Raw genomic sequence first — 21,056 nt, 5'->3', positions numbered from 1 at the left:
TTCAACTGGCTAACCTGGGCAGTCCAAGCTGGTGGGAGAATCCACAACCTTGCTTCTCAAAAGATCTCTGAATTCTTCCTACTGTTGTCCATCTCAGATTGATGCTTTTGTCAACTACATTAAAAATGAGCTGTTTAAAAAATAACCAGGGACTTCCCGGGTGGTGCAATGGTAAAGAATCCACCTGCCAATGCAGTGGACAAGGATTCCATCCCTGGTCTGGGAAGACCCCACAGCTAAGCCTGTGTGCCACAGCTACTGAGTCCATGTAACCTAGAGCTGGTGCTCTGCAACAAGAGAAGCCACTTCAGTGAGAAGCCTGTGCCCCAAAACTACAGAGCAGTCTCCCTCATTGCAACTAGAGAAAGACCACACACAACAACGAAGACCCAGCACAGCCAAAAATCAATAAATAAATTAATTAAATAATCAGAGCCATTCAAAATTACCATCAAAGTTTCTAAAGTCTTACTCTCAGTTTCTGCCTTATCTCCTCATGGACTAGTAGCAAGCAGCTTATGAGCTGGCATGGGTCCTTGGACCACACTTTGAGAAGCGGTGCTTATCCAGGGCCAGTGAAGACTTGGGGCCTCACTGCAACAAAGTCCTTCCCCCAGGCCTCCAAGGAGCGGGGAGGGGCAGCGGCTAAAGGATTCCTAGCCTCCAGCCCCATTCTGGGGGTCATGGCTGGCTGGGGAGAACAAACACACCCCCACACCTGAGTCTCAGTGTTTTCTTTGAGTTTGTTTTCCCACTGACTTACTTTCCTTTCAGTCTGGGCTTTAAAAACAGCCTTCTGAGTGAATGCAGGAGATCCCAGCAGTCCCCACACCACGGCTCATATGGAATGCATTTAGAGAAGGGAAAAAACTCGAACGGAGTGGTTATACGATGTTGAACTGGCTTGGACATGGCGTGGCTGGAATTTCAGAGCTGGCTTTTGTTTGCGTTCGTCATGAAACATTTGTTATATGAGCTGCTGCTACTGCTACTAGAGCAGCTGCTGCCGAGAAACCCTCTCAATGGCTGCGTTTTCTCCTGGACATGGGCTGACTGTCAGCGTCCACGGACAGGGCCCCGACTCCCCAGGCTTGCGATACCTTTGCTGCGATCCCTGCACTGGGTTAGGGAAACGACACATGACAGCCCACGAAACAGTGGCGTGTGTTTCTGTCAAGTTACGTTGGATTGGTAGCTCTGAATGGTTGAGTACTGCCTCTGATCAGGAGAGTGCCTTTTTTTTATCAACTCATAACTTACATTCTCTCCCATTAAATAAATCTCAATATGGATGGCTCTGATCTGTCTTCCAGGTGATTTTTTAAAAAACATATTGTAGTTTGGAGCCTCATCATAGCAAATATCATTCAGTTAAAAAAAAAAAAGAGGGGTTTAACTAGTAAGCTACCATTAAGGGATCTTGTTTTTGTTTGTTTGTTTTGTTCTTGGAATTCTGCCAGGACTATGATCCCAGGGCACCGATGATGAAGGCAGGGCTATGGTAGCCTGAGGCACATCACAGCTATGCAGATGTCACATGAAAGAAACAGGTATAACAGATCCAGCTACAAGCTCTAAACACAAAACTGGTATTAGAATCTTAAAGTTCAGGTAATTAGCACATGCTGAGCTAAAGGCAGTAGGCTGACGACAGGCCTTCAATGCCTCTCCTCTGAAAGTCTTCACCCAAGAGACCGTAAAGGATAATAATTTTAGAAAAAGATTGCTGGATCACAAGGACAAAGAACTGGAGAAGGGTTTCAATGGAAGACAGCCCTTAACCAACTTCTGGAAGATGGACAGTGGCTGGAGGAATGCATTGGAGGTAGCAGAGCAGAGTAAATGCACTGGGGTGTTGGCAGGGGGGACATACGACAAGAGGGTCAATGACCCTGCACAACCCCAGAGAGACAGAGAGGTAGCACCAGGCAGCCCGGACGGAAAAACAGGATGAGACAGGTACTCTGCCTATGGAGGAACTGGACCCTAAATTCCCTCCACACCTACATGCATCAGGTATCTCACCGTGGGTCTTCCCCTATTCTCCATTGCCTGTGAACAGGCAGTCTTAGAATTAGTCACCAAAGAATCTGGGGAGAGGCTCCAGACTGATTTGCTAACCCAGCTGAGCACAGTGAAGCAAACGGTGCCTGAACATGGACCTTCAGCCCCTGTTCCCACACCAACAACCAGACATACGTCCTGGCCTCCTAATTCCACCTCACCTCCCATCCCTCAAGTGAATGTTTGGGGAATGCTGCAGTAGGGAAACTGAATAAACTCCAGAGGAAAAAAGACCTAAAATCACTAACAACTGTTTCCCAGCAAAACCTGATGGCTGCTTGATCATCCCAAGTGGGTCCATGAGTTGATAAGTCTCCCCTATTGCACAGGTCACTTTCAATGAGCTCCTGTGTCTCACCTTCAAATTTGAATTCTGGAAAAGACCACTAGGGGAAAGACTTTGGACTGAAAAAGAGATGCCCAAACCAACCAAGGGCTTCCCAGGTGGCACTATTGGTAAAGAACCCACCTACCAATGCAGGAGACATAAGAGACATGTGGGTTCAATCCCTGGGAAGAACCCCAGGGAGATCCCCTGGAGAAGGAAATGGCAACCCACTCCAGTATTCTCGCCTGGAGAATCTCATGGATAGAGGAGCCTGATGGGCTACAGTCTGTGTGTGTGTGTGTGTGTGTGTGTGTGTGTGTGTGTGTGTGTATTAGTCACTCAGTCATCTCTGACTCTTTGCAACCCTATGGACTGTAGCCCACAAGGCTCCTTTGTCCATGGAATTCTCCAGGCAAGAATACTGGAGTGGGTTGCCATTTCCTTCCCTACTACAGTCTGTAGGGTAACAAAAAGTCAGACATGCGTGAAGCAACTTAGCAAGCATGCAACCAACCAAAACAGTAAAGGAGTATGGAGCAAATAGAGATAATGTAAGAAAGTGATGAAAACACTTTTTTAAAATTTCTGTAATTTTCCGAGATTTAAGGTGGCATTGTATTCGGTAAACAAGAACAAGATAGTATGCAAAAAGAAGAAAAGAAGAGTAACAAAGAGTTCTTGAAAAAGAGACAATTTAACAGAATGACTGGAATACAAATTGAGGAACTCATCCAGAGAGAAAAAGTTGATGAGATGGAAGTTAAAAGAGGAAAAAATAATAAAGCACATAGAGAGGCTGCATCTAGAAGATCCAATATCTGACCAACAGCATTCCAAAGCTGAAATACAGAAAATAGTGCTGATAAAATTATGCAGTAAATGATGCAGAAGTAAAACAAGAAAAGTTCCCAGAAATGAAAAAAACATGTGTTTTAAGCTTAAATATGTCTGTCGACTACTCAGCACACTGAGGCACACTGTTGTCAATTTTCATGAAAGGAACAAAAATAACACTCCAGAGAGACAGAGAGAATGAGAAAGTGAGAAACAGATGTGGGAAATGGAATGTATATACGAGAGAATCCATGACAAACCAATCTGGCAATCAAACGAGATACTAAAACACTGAGCTTTTCAGATATACAACGACTCAACGACTTTAATAACGGAGTTATTAAATCAAGAAATAGAATTTGAGGGATTTGGGAGATCAGGGATACAATACATTCTGTAAAATGGTAAAGGGAAGTTGCAGGAGAGCTGTGCAGGAAGCTTCTGAGTAATCAGCCCAGATCAAAGCAGAAAGTCAGATCTCTGGGTGGGAAAGAGGGGAGTGGTCCTGGGATGGGGGAGCAGGAATGGAATGGATGTACTTATCTGAAGTAATATTGAAAAACATCAAGAGTAATATTGATACAACAGATCTAGCAGCACACATGAAAACTTTGATAGGTATAAATAAACCTAGGCAAATTAAAAAATCCAAGGCAATAATCAATTCTAAGGAAAACAATAAGTCATGCAAGAAATGAATTGACATGATTGTGACCTACTTGGATCAGTGTCCAACAAATATATTCAGTTATAGTAATGTAAATAAGGAATATGTATGTAAAATGTGGATATAGCCATATTATGAACATAGTGGGGGAAGGAAGCAGAGGTAAGTGTGGTGGAATAAGAGAACTAAATAATGTCGAAAATAAATAAATCGAGACAATAACACAACAAAAATAAAACAAGCCTGTGCATGCTAGTTATAATTAGTGTGGCGGTTATCAGAAAAAACAGCTACTTGTGCTGACTGTGTTTACCTCTTCAAAACCAGACTTTGCAGTGGAAAGGGCTGAAATAGGAAACAACCGCTTTTCATTATATATCCTTGAGTACTACTGGATTTTGAACTATATGCATGTACTACTTTAATATTGGGCCTCCCAGGTGGCTCAGTGGGTAAAGACTCTGCCTGCCAATGCAGGAGACATAAGAGACATGGGTTTGATCCCTGGATTGGGAAGATGCCCTGAAGGAGGAAATGGCAACCCACTCCAGTATTCTTGCCTGGAGAATCCCATGGACACAGGCACCTGGCAGGCGACATCCATGGGGTTGCAAAGAGTCGGACACGACTGAAGCAGCTGAGTGTGCACACACCACTGTAATATATCAACTATAGTTAAAAAACAGGGAGGTAAAATTCTAGGAGAGCATGTTTTGACAAGTAGCTCCAGTAGTGTCTGGCTATGACAAGCCAAGAGAAGTACTTAGAAGCATATCGTAAAAACTGGAGAAGCGACACTTCAGAGCATCTGAAGCTCCCACTCAGCAAGCAAAATGTCCCTACTCTCATTAGTGGGAAACTAGACTAGATTTCTCTGTGGGCTTGTGGACAGTGAAATGAATGTGCTTAATATAGCTCACAAGAAACCACTAAGAACTGCAGGGTTCTGTACACAGGTATGCTTGCAGTTCTTTTCAAAGTCCAACACCATTTACAAGATGTGAAAATTTAGGTTATTATATGTGGATAAAAATGTCTGAGATATTAAACAAATACAGACCAGGAAATGATATTTTTATTTGAACAAGATTAGTTGGACAAAAATAGAAGTTGCCATTGTAAAGTGTTGAGTCATGCTAAATGGGTAAGGATTGAACTTTGCTCAGTGTGGGGGGTACATATTATAAGCAAAGACTGTCAGCGAGGCAAGATCATGACTCAGGGGCACAAAGACAGTTCTGGAAGTCTCTGTCTAAGGCTCTTTCCACATCACCACATTAGGCACCAGGGCAGGTATGGATCTTGGAAGTTTGGGCACAGAAGCACAGGAAGCTCAGAGGGTCTTTTATAAAAAGATCAACTTTCACCCTCTGGGATCAGGTCTCTAACCTTCTTGGCCCAGGCTCTAGGAGGATCTCAGCTTTGCTGAGTTACCAGGAAAGTCCAAAAGTTGAAATCTGTGGTGACTAATTCCACCCTCAGTAGCATTCTTACTCAATGCAAAGCATATTACTGTCAAGTTCAACTCAAAACTGCTCAAAGTAGAAATGATTAAATTTGCAAGAAGAAGAAATTCACCTCTAAACGCAGAAGAATGTTGGTAACTCCAACACACACTCAGATATTATTAGCCAGCTTTTTGTCCAGGGAAATGAATCATAAGAGACAAAACCGCACAACCTGCACACCCATGCCTGGCCACACTGTGAGGGGCACCGGGGCTCTCCAGAGCACGAGGTTGGGACCTAGAAGGGATCGATTTCCCCGGGTGCATGGGGTGGGAGGTGGGGACTAGGGGAAAATTCTGAAGGGATGATCCCAAGAGCTCCCAGCGAGGAAGGCCAGAGGTATCATCAGGGCACACAGCCAGCTCACCCTTAACTCAGAGACTGGCTGCCAACAGGAGAGGAGTCCATGCTGATGGGCAGAGAGGGGAACTTAGGGGTCAGAGAGGACAGTAGGTTGTGTCTAGAGAGTTTGTGGGACCTCTCTCCACCCCGTGGAACAGTGCAGGGCCGACTGAAGCCAATAGGTACCCTAGACCTAGACAGTGGCTAGATCTTGGGTGTGGAAACCAGAAATAAAGCCAAGAGGAATAACCCAGCCCTAGGGACCCAGGAGCCTGGCAGTATCCTGTTAGAAAGAGAGGGATCCTTGGGAGGTGGTCAGACATAGCAGAGGGCATGGAACCTGGGGGGCTAAGGGCGGGGGTGACACATGGCCCTCTGGCAACTGCAGCTTGGCCTCTGGTTCTGGGATTGGTGTGAGTGACTCAGCTCCAGGCTGCACTGCATGGAGGTCTAAGGCCGCCGGCACTTTTCCTGCCTTGGGCAGGACTGACTTAGCAGCAGGGTGACTGAGCTGTGAAGAAAGGAGGACTCAGATCCAAGAGGTAAGGTCAGTAGGCAAGGGCCGAGGTGGGCTGGAACGCCCCTCACGCTCCCCCACTTGGGACTCCTATGCCTTCACATCCACACTCACATTTTTTTCTGCACTTACATTTTTCCTTTGTAACCTGCCTCTTTCCATGTCCGCCAGGTGAACAGCTATGCACCCTTCAAGGCCAGACACAAATATCTTCAACAGGAGGTGTCCCTCCAGCCCTGCTTGTGATGATGCTCAGTCCAGACATGGTTTTCTTTATCTTTACACAGCTGTTCCCCAGGACTGGAGTGCATTACAGACACTTAAACATTTGCTGAAAGTGTTTGTTGAATTTTTCTAGTATTTTCAGATTATACCTGATATTTAAATATTATCCTTCACAGAATAGGACTATTGGGGGAAAGTTAAATTACTGTAAAATCAGACCATATGTTGAATAGAGATAATCTCTAGATTTTATTATCAAGCTTTTACCTTCAAGTGCAATACATAAGGGTGCTTGCATGCGTGCATGATAAGTTGATTTAGTCATGTCCAACTCTGTGCAACCCCATGGACTGCAGCCTGTCAGGATCCTCTGTCCATGGGTTTCTCCAAACAAGAATACTGGAGTGGGATTCCAGGCCCTCCTTCAGGACAACAGTGCTTACTAACCTGTATTATGCTTACGACATAATGGTGCTTAATGCTCTGCATTAGTGATTGAATATGAAGCATCTTTGGAGGGTCATAGGTTCATGGAGTTAGTGGTGGTTCTGGGGACAGAAGACTTGAATGTCTTTGGTCACTTGGGACTTGATAACTGTGGGCAAGCTATTCTACTCCTCCACTGTCAGCTTCCTTGTTTAGAAAATGAGACTAAGACTGTCTTTCTCAACTTCAGAGGATTCGTGTAAGAATCGAGTGAGATCATCTATATGGAAGTGCTTTATAAATTGCAAATTGATATGCAAATTACTGCTGTTTAAGAACTGTTGCTGATGTTCTGATGCAAGATTAGTCACTCAAATACCACTGCTGCTTAATAAGTGATTTAGCAGTTTGAACATGAATTGATGTACACACACAAACACACACACACAATGTGGTACCAACATGATTAGAATATGAGCCTCAGACATGACTGGTGAAAAATAGATCTTTATGGAGAACATTGATGGTAGATGAACCAATAATAGAGCAGGGTCCTATTTTTATGAACAATAATTGAGTTCTTAAAACAACTTCATTGGTGCCTGTAGACAGTTGGAATTTCTCTCAACCATTCTGTGAGGTTCCAGAATGTTTTGGGGTTTTGTCGTAGAGTAAATGGAATATGGTTCAGGGGTAAAAAGTCCACCTGCAGTGCAGGAAATTCGAGGTCACCTGCTGGGTTGAGAGGATCCCCAAAGAAAGGAAATGGCAACCCACTCCAGTATTCTTTCCCGGGAAATCCCATGGACACAGGAGCCTGACCGGGCTACAGTCCATGGGGCTGCAAAAGAGTCAGAAACGACTGAGCAACTCAACGACAATTCTAACAACAAAAGAAATAAGAAGTAGGAAATAAAGGATGAAAAACAGCATGTTTAATCCAATTATTATAGAATGATGGATGACTTTTATAAAACCAGGGTTGACAGTCAATCCTAAAGGAAATCAACCCCTGAAGAACAGATGCTGAAGCTGAAGTTCCAATACTTTGGCCACCTGATGTGAAGAGCTGACCCATGGAAAAGACTCTGATGCTAGGAAAGACTGAAGGCAAAGGGAGAAGAGGGTGGCAGAGGATGAGATAGTTAGATAGCATCACCAACCCAATGGCATGAATCTGAGTAAACTCCAAGAGATAGTGAAGGCCAGGGAAGCCTGGCATGCTGCAGTCCATGGGGTCACAAAGAATCAGACAGGACTTTGAGATGAACAACAAACAATAAATGTTTTTAACCCACACAAACTTATTTGACTGTAAACCACCTCCCACTTCCTGAGCCCATCAGCAGTCATATAATACACTTTGGACTACTGCAATCAATTGTACTTGGAATCCTTTTGATATGATCCCATTTTTAGGCCCCAAATTGGGCATAATTGTACATCTGCCTCCAAGCATTCTGTAAAGGCCTCTCTGCAGATGGAAACTTAGGAAGCCGCAGGCACTTCCTTGAAAAAAATGGAGAGACCCTGCCATCTGCTGGATAAAGTTTGTCATAGCGTTCTGATCATGTAATTCTGCATATGGAAAATAAAGGTTTTTCAAGAACTGAATCCTAGGGTCCTAGTTAAAATGAAAACACCATTCACAATTAAATCATTGAATGCCTATCTTATATCCACTAAATAACACGATACAGAACAGTCTGAAAGATTCAACATTCAGCTCAAGTTAATGGTAATTGGCTCTGGTCACATCTCAACAGTGGGTTTCATTTAAAGTTGAAGTTTTAATGTCCTGATATTTCTGATAAGTGTTCAGGCATAAAAATAGATTATTTTTTAAAAATCCCCAGTGACTTGAATGGTATAAGTTTTTCAGTCCCTGAGCATGTCATTGTAGTAATATTTCTATTAAACTTATTCCCCTATGATTATTTAAGAATAAGGTATTGGCCAGAATATAATTGTTCCTCCTCCTCCTCTCTCTTTTATTTCTTTCTTTCACACTGAAGTTACAGAAAGAGAGTGGAAGCCCTAGTTCCTCCCAGACACAGGCCCTGTCTCTCTCCTGTAATGTGGCTGGCAGGCTAAGAGTTAAGTTTTGAACACTTATCATATGTTGGGGTTTCCCTGGTGGTTCAGATGGTAATGAATTTGCCTGCAATTCAGGAGACCTGGGCTCGATCCCTGGGTTGGAAAGATCACCTGGAGAAGGGCATGGCAATCCACTCCAGTATTCTTGCCTGGAGAATTACATGGACAGAGGAACCTGGTGGGCTACAGTCCATGGGGTCACAAAGAGTTGGTCGCAGCTGAGGACTGACACTATCATACGTTAAGCTCTGGGCTAAGGGCTTTACATGGATTTGATCAGGTGTATCTCACCACAACCTTCTGATGTAGACAGTATTGTTTACGTGTCTTAAATAGACGGGGAAGCTGAGGGGTGGAGGAGTTACACCTTACCTCTGGTTGTCTGGTTAGGTGGAGGATGGACTTTAACACCCAGGCTGTCTACTCTAGAGCCTGTGGTCTAATCATTGTGGTAGCCTGTGTCCCTGACAGAAATGCATATGGTGTGAGAGAGAAGGGTGGACAGCATGACCAGATTGTGAGCTGGGTCCCTGTCTTAGGGAAGGGCGGATTCTGAATGAACACTGAAGCCTGGGCTCGCCATATCCTCTAGGTGGCGACAGCCTCATAACTAAACCTGGGAATTGAGGAGGCAGTGAGACTGCCTAGGATGGTTTTTTTTTTTTTTTTCTTCAGGGGAAAAGCACTCCCTGATAGCTCAGTTGGTAAAGAATCCGCCTACAACACAGGAGACCCCGGCTGATTCCTGGGTCAGGAAGATTCGCTGGACAAGGGATAGGCTATCCACTCCAGTATTCTTGGGCTTCCCTTGTGGCTTAGCTTGTGACTTTCACTTTCACTCTCTAATTGTGTTAAGCAAGAGAAGGTAGAAAGAGGTGCCTTAAAACCTTCTATGTAATACCTTAGTATCATAATAATAGATCCAGCAGATGCTAGCGATCAACCACCCAAAGTTGCATGTGCTCTGGGTCCTATGGGCAGAAGTGAAGAGAAAGTCGCTCAGTCATGTCTGACTCTCTGCAACCCTGGGGACTATACAGCCCATGGAACTTTCCAGGCCAGAATACTGGAGTGGGTAGCCTTTCCCTTCTCCAGGGGATCTTCCCAACCCAGAGATCGAACCCAGGTCTCCCACATTGCAGGTGGATTCTTTACCAGCTGAGCCACAGGGGAAGCCCACTGCAAGGGCAGAACCACTGCATAAAGAGAACTCCCAACTCAGTTCTTTCCTTAAAGAATAACTGTTTTTAAAAACTGGCCAGTTTAAATTTTGTATGTTAATACCCTCAGATTTGAACACTGCAAAGCCAATAAACTCCAACCTTACATTGCTATACTCTTAATAGGAGTCTATCATTCATACCTAGTTTAAAAATATTTGAATTTGTACTTCTATTTATCATCATCATTGGGCTTCCCAGGTGGTGCTAGTGGTAAAAGAACCCACCTGCCAATGCAGGAGACATAAGAGATGTGAGTTCAATCCCTGGGTCGGGAAGATCCCCTGGAAGAGGGCATGGCAACCCACTCCACTATTCTTGCCTGGAGAATCCCAAGGACAGAGAAGCCTGGAGGGCTACAGTCTATGTGGTCGCAAGCAGTCGGACATGACTGAAGCAACTTAGCACGGCACATCATCATCGTTTATAAAAATATTCAAGTGTAAACAGTTGTTTTTTTTTTTTTAGAAACAAGACAAAGCACTTGATTTATGAATGAACTTAGACCCTCGAAGTTAGTAAGGAAGCCATTTGTTTGGAATCACACATATTCTCCTTTGTAGTAGTTGGTGGCCAGATTCACAAGGACAGTCGACAAAAATCTAGGAATTCTCTGCTGTGGCTCCAATGTTTACATTCGTAATGGAAGCAAGTTGAAGATGAATACTAATGTAATGCTAGTAAAGGAAAGTATTTAAAATATAAGAGAAAAGGATTGGACACCTGAGCTTTCGAGTCCTCAGGAAGGAGGACAGTTGTGAGTTAAAGTCAGGTCCTACAGTTTCACATCTGGATGCTAGACTGGGCCACTGAAGTGGAACAGCTGGGTTACTAACCAGGTCAAGGACATCTATGAGGGATGCTAATAAAAGAGCTGTTCTTATCACAGATATTCACTTATTTCCTGCCTTTAATTATTTTACTTATTTACTTTGGCCTTTATCACCACTGTGATTTTACCTCCTAAAGGAACTATGACTAAGAAAAATACTGGTACCTCACAGCATGTCTGTTTTTAAGAGCTAAGGTGGAAAAGCATTCATGACCAGTTAACCCTTGTGGCTCAGGAAGTGTAAACTGTGGCCCTTCTGCTCACATTTTGGTGGATGATGACCATGAATCTTAGTCTTTTCAATTCTTTGAGCTGGCTCCAAGCCTCTCAGTTTTGAAAGGTAAGGAATGAGCAAATGTAATTGAAATTGATCAGTGAAAAATGAGACTGTATAATTTAATGACAGGAAGTTGCTCTTACCCAGTAACTCTATTTTGGCTTCGGTTTCCCCAATTCAAATTCACATCCAAGTTGGGCAGAGTTTACTGAGTACTTGCTCCAAGGTACTGCCTCCGCCTCACAAATGCCCTTGGGCTGGTGAGACATACCTGAGCATGTACTCTTGCTTACCCATCAGGCAAAAACTTTCATTTTTATTCCATCTTGAGTATTTATTATCATCAAGTTCTTCTGAGATATGTTTAATTGGGTCTCCACAGAATGCAAACATTAATATCAAATATATTCTTTAAAACTTTATCAAGACTAAATTTCTCAAAGACTAAATTTTTGGTACGGGACAAATTTACTCCTCAGCATAACTTCTTAGAGGAAATGAATGGGTGGGGTATACGAACAGTTGAGATATTATTTAGGGAAGTTCTTAACTTCTCTAAATGGTGGGTGATTGGAACCCTTAGTACTGATTGGAAAGAATTAATGACTATCTTTCCATTCTAGAATAAGTGATGGCCCATTTGACTAGCAGATGTTATTTTTACCAGCTCCTCAATTATTGTTACTAGTTCTTTTTCTTCAGCAGTGAGACTGGCCTAAATATTCTTCATCTTGCTGGAAGGGGATTACAAAAAGTCTATACATACCTGAATTTTTAAATAAAATAAGACAAGCACCTGGCCAGTGGAGTGTTTGCATCTTAATCCAACTTCACAGTCAGTTTAATCTACAGAGTTTTAAGGGTCTCAGACTTTGGTGTTTCTGTTCTCTATCCCCTGGTCTACTCAGTTATAAAGGGCGAGAGCAGTGATTTTAGCATGCCGCCATCTGTGAGTTTAGACTGAAAAGGCCCAGGGGAACTGGTTCTGGTGTGAAGATCAAGTGGCCTCTGTTAACCTATCTGAGGCCAGCTCTCAGGTTTGCGGCCGTGAGAAGACAATGCGGGGGTCTCGTCCTTGCAGAGGCTCAAATGCTCGCGAAGCTGGAGGGCGTGGATGCTCGTCTCCCGTCCCCTGCCTCTGGGGAGGTGGCCACTCTTCAGGGCACAGCAACTGTGGAGCTGCTGGGCCTTCAGTGTTACCATAGATAAACCTCACAGAAGGTGCCCAAGGAGAACACAAAACCCAGGGGAAGTGCTGAATGGGCAAAGGAGGGCCCTACTTAAAAAACTGACCATTCAGAGCTTGTTACGCTTCTAGCTCTTCCAACCGTACTTCCTGCTTCAGAGACACACTGCAGAGCACACCTTGAGGTCGTTGATATCAGTACGTGGGAATTGTTCTCTGAATAAGAGAGTTGGGAGACCAAGGCAGTCACCTCCCGCCAACCAGTCCCTGGTGGTGGTAGGGCCGCCTACCACCTACCTACCATGAAACAGAAGTCAGGGGCCCTGTAGACAGGACCAGTCCCCCCGGACATCAGTACCTGCTTATGATGTAGTTCGTGGTCTCTGCCTGGCTGTCTGGCGTGTGGGGCAGAGGCCGTGGGGGAGCCCTTCCCCTGGGCCTTATTTCCACAAGGCAGAATAACACCTCCCGTTTCAGAACAACCAAACAATAAATACATTAGTGACTAGGCAGTGTTGTGGCAGCAGTAGATTAAGAAGAACAGGGCAGAAACAATGTTGTTTGTCATTTTCTTGAGATAAAATTATAATAAGAGAAATACACAATGGGTTCTCAAAGTAATCACATTTACAGCGACACCATGGGCAACCCTTGTAATCACTCTGCTGCCTTCTGCTTCTCGTTTCTATTTGGAAACCACTGCATGTGTTAGAGGAAAATCATGACTGTATTCTCAGTGTGCCACTTTATCTGTTCTACGTGTCAGGATTAATTTTTGTTAAATGGACACAGAGCTAGAGACAGCGCATCAGACGATGGCTCCCTCCCATTTGCCCACCTTTCCATCCACGGAAGCTCCAGCAACACGTTCAGGACAATGTTGACGGGAATGTTGCCAGTTTCATTTTCCAGAGGGAGACATGGAAGCATCAGGCCTTTAAAACATTGTGAGTTTCTGTTTGGCCCTGACGCTCAAGGCTTTGGGATCTGTATCTTGTGGTTCTAACCTTGCTTTGAAGCCAGGGGAACCTCCCTTCACTAACAGAGGAGGTGATTCCATGTCTTTATTTCCTGAGTTTCCTTTTCAAAGTCAGTAACCTTCAGAACAGAGAAGAAATGCTTACAGATGGAGTTACCTGGGTCTTTGTAGATACTGAGCACACCCTTGAAGTAATGAGGTAAAAATCTTTCCAGTAAAAGCAGCACGTCTTCCAACTCTTCGAGAATCCCCACAAGCAGGAAGTTTTCATTCACGTTCAGTTTTGCTCTTTCAAGGGCCCATTCACCAGGCTCCCTTTATGGGTAGAAAAATGATTTTTAAATCAAAGGTTGGTTTTCAAATGCAGCAACAACATGCTGGAAGTCTCTCCTTTCTCCTACCTGCCCCCATTCACAAAAGTCCAAATCCCACTTCCTTCAGGGACCAGCCCAGATGCAGCATCTCCAGCCGTGGTCCAACTGGCCCCTGCCCACCATCTCTCCTCCAGCATTATCGCCCCTGCATAGTACCAGGCCTGGGGCTCTTGAGCTTAGTGAGCCCCAAATAAATGTTTGTTATATGGGCCCAGGCAGCTAGATATCAACAAATGCTGATTAGAACGGCTTATTTATTTATTAGCCACACTGCACAGCATGTGGGATCTTAGTTCTGTCACCAGGGATCAAACGCATGCCCCCTGCACTGGAAGCACAGAGTCTTAACCACTGAACCAGGGAAGTCCCTAGAACGACCTTTTTTTTTTTTTTTTTTTTTTTTAAGAATGACCTTTTTAATAGAAGGATCAAACCAAATCCATAAAGGGAGAAGTTTAGACATAGGAAACTTATTGATATTGATTTCTGTAGAAATCAAAATAGGTGTCAGGTCATGACTGCTAATCATCTTATTCTTTTGAGAAATTTAAAGACAAACTTTTAAAATTATTATTACAGAAGGGAAACAGCCTAATTTGTACTTGTAAGGCAGATCTCTGAGCCGACAACACTGTAAGGAACCCAGCCTGCGGATCTCAGGAACTAGGCTCCAGGCCTGACTGGTTTTTACCATTTGGGGGATTTGGGAAGCCAGGATTATTTTTTGAAAATTTAAAAATAATCCTTATTTAGCTCAAATAATTGTTGTCAAAGTGGGAGAAGGTGACATTTTGAAAGTGTTCTGACAATCATCACACATGGACCAAGATAAAGCATAAGTCCTCGCCCCAAGGCTGGGAAATATACAATTTAAAAAGTACTTTAAGGAGTTACAATCATGTTTCTCGGAATAAATACATTCATTGTGTCAGAAAGGGAGACATTGGGCCCCAGATCTTCCCAGGATCTGATGCCCTGACCCTGAAGCAGAAGGCATGTATTACAGAGGCGGGGTGGGTGAGGGAGGCCTCCTGAACTCAGGAGTTTGTGATGAAGGCGACACGTCTAGCCCCAGAATTCTGACCATAAACAAAATGGTAAATTCAGCAAAACATTGGTAATAACTAAGCAGCAACCCCAGTGTCAGCAAAAAGTACAATGAATAAATAAACTGCGACTTAAGACAGCTGCGTGTCCTCTGCTCCCAACCCCCAGTCTCTTTAGACCTTCTAATCAATGACCTTCTAATCAATCTCTCCTTTGGAGGGAAATGTCACTTCTGGCATCTGGGTTTATTTTCCACCAATCAAAGATAATATTCATCATTACCACCATTTCTTCTGGAGGCTACACACGTCTAGTGCACAGTGAGTTTCCAGTGCAGCTGGATCAGAACTACCTGGGGAAGGGGGTCATAGTAGCCTGGACCCCATCTCAGAGACTGGGATTAGGCAGGGATTCCTAAGAAGTTCCCTAGGGATGCAGAGGATGTGGGTGGACCACACAAAGTGTCTGAATGAGTCACCTTATAGAGAAGGGTCTGGCATCCAAATAAGGCTGAGGAGTGATCACTAAAAGTACTTTCTTCTTCTCTAAGTGTCTCAGGAGAGAGACACTCTGGAATTTTCCAAGTGAGCATCCCTGTTTTGACCCAGTTAGGCACACCACACCTGCAAGGACACCCATCAGTGAAGCTGTCACTGCAGAGGAGCAGGCTGGGTGCACCCCCCTGGGTTTTACTATCTCACGAGCTGGGTAGTGACAGGTGTATGTTAAGAATGAAGAAGAGCTTGATTGGCATTTCAGTTACACAGCTTTAGGGGTGGTCCCCAAGGCGCTCTCCAGACGTTGCTTTGTTAATTTCCTTATTTATAAGACATTCAGAGTCTCAAATGTGATCTTGAGAGATAAGCAATAAATATTAACTGAATTCCAGAAGGCAGGGGTACTGGGGACACAGAAGGTGCCTGAGCAGCGCCAGCTGGTGGGTTTCCTACCATCGTTGTCCACGTAAGTGTGTCATGAGCCTGTGTCAGTCTTTACCTGCATCTGGGGTGCTGTCCACAGAAATACGGAATGATGTAAAATAATCTGGGGTTGGAACACTCGGGGTAGTTTTCAAGAATACACTCATTGATGTCCTAGAAGAGAAAACACAGCAGTGAGAAGGCTGGTGGTCTCTGCAGGGCTCTGCCAAGCATCAAGAGGGTAAGCAAAATTGATACTTCAATGACATGGAAAAGCTTTGAGAAGATGTAGAAAACTGACGGAGTTCGTGAGAAGATTTTCTTTTTTGCCTCACACTAGCCTACTCCACCGGGCAGGTGCACACGTGGTCCCAGCATTTCAGAGCATGTTTGTTCTGCTGAGTTAACTGAATTTTTGTGTTTCCCCGTGGCCTGAAGTCTCTGCCTGGATCACAAGCATCTTGGAGCAGTCCTGCTGGCTGTGGCTAGTTGTGGCCCCAGCAGTTATGAGAAACTTGAAAGTATATAGTGGGCATTTAACAAATATTTGTTGAATGGATTCAGTATGATTTAATTCTTAGTTCATCCAGACTTCATCAGAGATCCTTATACAGCCAACCTTGTAGAAATGTGTTTCCCTGTGTATCCACATGTCCAAAAAATACTTGTTGTTATTCAGTTGCTAAGCCATATCTGACTCTTTGCAACCCCTGACCCCATGGACTGTAGCCCACAAGGCTCCTCTCTCCATGGAATTTCCCAGACAAGAATACTGGAGTGGGTTGCCGTTTCCTTCTCTGAGGGATCTTTCCCACATAGGGATTGAATCTACATCTCCTGCTTGGCAAGTGGATTCTTAACGGAAGCCCATAACAAATACTTAAGTATTGAACATAGTCACATAAAAGGTTTGTAAATTTTGGAGGGGCTGTAAAACCATTTCTAATGTTATCTTAGGTTAGAAAGTGGATGTTTGCCTACAAGACATTCTCTACTTTCAAAGGCAACAGTTGTGATTTCCAGATAGCAAATTTGTAATTTCCAGACAGAAAATTTATTTTCTATTAGGCTGAACGTGGGGTCTTTGTCAGCATTACTGGAGCTTACAGTGGGTTGATGGGAGATGAAAAAGAGGGCTAAAAATCCACTTTCATTAAGGCAGATTACACTGAATACCCCAGATAAGGCATGCCTGTGGAGAAGGAAATGGCAACCTACTCCAATATTCTTGCCTGGAAAATCCCATGGATGGAGGCCTGGTAGGCTATAGTTCACGGGGTCGCAAAGAGTCAGACATGACTGAGTAAAAAAAAAAGGGAAAGAAAGATACGTCTGGTTTTTAGGTATTTCTAAGGAGAAAAGATAACCCAATTTACAAACAAAACAAACAGCTGTGGGATGCTTTTCAGAACTATTACTGGCAAGGCGGAATAAGAGTGGTCCCATGGCCAAAGGAGTTTATAAGTCAGATGAAACCACTGAATCTGATATGATTTGTGTAAGTGGTTAGTTATTAACAATTTTTTTTTAGTTCAAGCTTGTAGTTGGAAAAACATAACTTACATGTCTTTTTTTCTAGGACAACTTTTTCTTTTCCCCTTCATGCTTCTTTAGTTTATGTAATAGTTAAATAAATTACACAATTCCAATAATGAATTCAACTGGAAGAAAGAGATTCAGCAAACATGGTCCCACAGTCAGTGGAGTTTATAAGTCAGTTGAAGCCACTAAATTTGATATGATTTGTGTAAATGGTTACTTATTTAAAAATTGTTTTTAGTTCAAGTTGGTGGTTAGAAAAACAAAACTTAAACTTTTTTTTTTTTTTTAGGACAACCTTTTCTTTTCTCCTTCATGCTTCTTTGGTTTATATAACAATTAAATAAATTACACAGTTCAACAGGAATAAAGAGATTCGGCAAAAAACAGACTGTAGTTAAACACTTGGGCCTATCGTAGGAAGCAGAGGTGTGTAGTTCCCAGAGAGGAACTTACTAGAAGCAAACCGAACAGTGAACGCCAGCACATCCAGCCATACGTGACGGGAAGGGTGGTTAAGAGCACCTCATTGTGTATGAAAGCCCATTAAAAATGCAGGATGTTAGACCCAAAATACCTTTCTAGGAAGAATCTGACACAGAGAGATGTATGTATGAGACTATTCATTGCTATAAGATTTATGACAACAAAATATGGCCGAGCTCACAGTTCATTAATGGGGGATTGATTCACAGAGCAGTTCTGGTGCATTCCTACGAGGAAACACACACGGGGCACCCAGAAAGGAGAAGAAGGATCTTCACACACTGTCCTGGAAACTGTTCATGATGTTTGCCGATGAAACAAAGTTGATTATAGGACAATATGAACATGTAGGACAACACAAAAATAAACTCATGTGTTTACAAAAGGACACAAATACGTGGAAGGATAAACACCAAACTGTTCAAAGAAGTTATTTATGGTGGTGGATGTAATGGAAGGTGGGAATATATTGAACTTGTACTTTGATTCATCTTTGAAGTGTTAGCTTTTGTTGTAATGTATGTATTTCAGTATTATCATCAGAAAAGTTTTGAGAGGTACCCATTGTAAAGGGCTTCCCTGGTTGCTTAGTGGTGAAGAATCTGCCGGCCAATGCAGGAGACCTGAGACTTGGGTGTAATCCCTGGGTTGGGAAGATTCCCCGGAGGAGGAAATGGCAACCCAGTCTGGTATTCTTGCCTGGGAAATACCATGGACAGAGAAACCTGGTGGGCTACACCACATGGGATCACAAAGAATCAGACACAACTTAGCAACTAAACAACAACAAACACATTGGAAAACAAAGTAAAACTTGTGTAGGCGGGTGACTGGGCTTTGCTTTGAGGATGCTCACCCTCCAGGTATCCTCCGGCAGCTGGCGTCCCCCAGGGACCTAAGCCTCAGGTCAGAGCGCCCAGTAACTGGGCTGGGGTCAAAGGGAGGGAGCCTGGAGCTGGGTGAGAAGCAGGGCACAGGACACTCCAGTGAGGGCCGTCATTGTCAGAGACAGAGGGTCTGTCCTCTGAGGTTGACATTTCACAGTAAACAGCTGAGTAATGCGATGGTGATTTAGGGGGTGACCAGAGATCCTGCCCATACACAGTCAGCCCCCCAGAGACCTGCATTAACACCAGGGGTGGGGCAACAGAGTCCACCAAAGCCTCCCACAGAAACTCTCACAGCACCTGCACTCCCCCGAGTTCACTTTCCAGTTGCCTTTTAATAAGAACTTGTGTAATTGTTTGTTTAGGTGGTGAGTCCAGGAGAGCACAGATGTCTGTTCGCTGCGTCTCCAGTGCTTAGCACCCTGCCTGGAAAAAGCAGGGCTGCAATAAATACTCAGCGAATGAATGGACAAATGGCAGAGGAACTAAGCCAAGACATACAACCGCCATGCTGTCCCCAGAGATCCTGGCCCAGGATCTCGCAGGAGCGGGCAGAGGACATCAGCTGGTGGGGGTGGGAAGGGCCGAGGACCACAGGGACCTCGGAAGGAGTTTCCTCTATTGGAATCCACAAATAACCTCCCGAGGTCAATTTATGGGAAGACATAAATTCCGAGTTCAAGAATCGCTGTTAACCTTTCTTTCTTAGAGCAAGACATGTCCTGGGAGATTTCAAAGAGTTCCATTTGAGCCCATTAGGTTGATGAATGGTGTTGGCCACAACCAGCTTATGGAAATGCTATAGGAGGGCATAAATAAAAGATGACTCAGGTGTAAGGCTAAGCGGAAGCCAGAAACAAGCTGTGAAGACCAACGCACTTAGCTGCCTGTGGCTTAGCCACAGTGCCCAAGTGGTGTTGCTTCCCGGCAGCTCAAGAACTTGTGGCCTCAGGAGGCTGGTCTTGGCCACTCACATGGTCCACTCTTACTGGAACCCAGATCTTCAGAGAGTGACCTTTCAGTTTCCTGGGCCACCAACTGTGACAAGTGTCAACACAGCTGCTCCTCTAGAATCCTGCTCTGATGGGCACTGTCCAGTGCCCCCTGGGACCATTTGGTTTTCTCCTAGAGTTAATCATTTTATCTTTAGTGTTAGGCTTTACTATCTCCTGTCGATTTACAGTCACCTTTGTTCTCTTCATACATATATCGTTTAAAATGATTATGCAATTTCATTTTTTCTTCCCACGCAGTACTTCTAGGGTACGGTTGCTTTAAACAAAAACCTTAATATATATTTTAAAATCTGCTCTAAGGTCATCATCATGGTGATGACTTTAGCCAAACTGGACCCCTTGCCAGTGCTTGATCTATGATTTTCTTATCTGGTCCTTGGATCTTGGTATCTACCATGGCAACCCACGAAACGCTCTCCTGCCCATCTAGCTCACTTTTAAGACTGGGTATAAACCTAAGACCCCACTGTGACCATACTCTCGATTTATTAGGGAAATGAGATATCTTATATAAATATACTTTCCAGATAACTGAGTCCATTTAACTGCCAAAACTACAATAAAAAGGACCAGTTTGGTTGAAATTTATTCTAAACTATGCTATTTTAAAAAGTGTACACTTACACCCTCTAGGTTTTCTTTGTGGGTTCATCTTCCTTCACTTTGATCTTTTAGCAAAATCATCTTCTGTTGGTTTGCTCCCGTAACATTTTCACTGGCTGGACTGTGATGAATAACACTAAGTGCCAAAGACCCCACAGCACCCAGTGGAAACCCCAGGCACTACAGCAGGATCCCTGCGGGTCCTCCCTGATTCCTCTCTCACCCTTACTCTCCATGGCACTCAGCGGCCCCACCCTGCAACTTGACCCCTGAAAGGTTTCGCCAACCCATTCCACACCTCAATCCCAGCTCAACTCACCTGCTGCTACGCAGCATTCCTTCCATTTCTTCTGCCCAAATGCACTCTGCACAGAGTTGCTGCACTAACTCAGCTAAAATACAGATTCATCCACATCAGCCCCCTGGTGAAAAACTTGGAAGAATTCTTATTGACAATGCAGTGGGAATAACAACCAGGCAGGGCACCTGTTAAAAATGTTAATTCCCAGACAGGCCTTCCAGAGTGCTTGATGTAAACGGGTTCTCTGGGGACCAGGCTAGAAATCTCCATTTTAAAGAAGAACCTCCGGGAGATTTTGAAAAGCTGGTTACTGTTCATGAGCAGCAACATTGTGCCAGTAGGGAATTCCATGCCTGGCTCATCTGTCTCCCTTGCCTGCGA

At 44.0% G+C, this 21,056-nt stretch overlaps 1 protein-coding gene across 2 annotated transcripts in view; it reads right to left on the bottom strand.

Moving 5' to 3' along the window:
- Positions 1-21,056, bottom strand: part of UST (uronyl 2-sulfotransferase) — a 314,807-nt gene that overhangs the window by 36,167 nt on the left and 257,584 nt on the right. For both annotated transcript variants that reach the window (XM_069598665.1, XM_069598666.1), the window contains exons 6-7: positions 15,920-16,017; positions 13,660-13,817 (exon numbers count right to left, since the gene is read on the bottom strand). In XM_069598665.1, the coding sequence (XP_069454766.1) occupies positions 13,660-13,817; positions 15,920-16,017 (256 nt within the window). The remainder of the gene's footprint in view (positions 1-13,659; positions 13,818-15,919; positions 16,018-21,056) is intronic.

The sequence above is a fragment of the Ovis canadensis genome, chromosome 8, assembly GCF_042477335.2.
Source record: "Ovis canadensis isolate MfBH-ARS-UI-01 breed Bighorn chromosome 8, ARS-UI_OviCan_v2, whole genome shotgun sequence".
Lineage (NCBI taxonomy): Eukaryota > Metazoa > Chordata > Mammalia > Artiodactyla > Bovidae > Ovis > Ovis canadensis.
The sequence above is the reverse complement of the archived record's forward strand: the minus strand, read 5'-3'. Positions and strand labels throughout refer to the sequence as shown.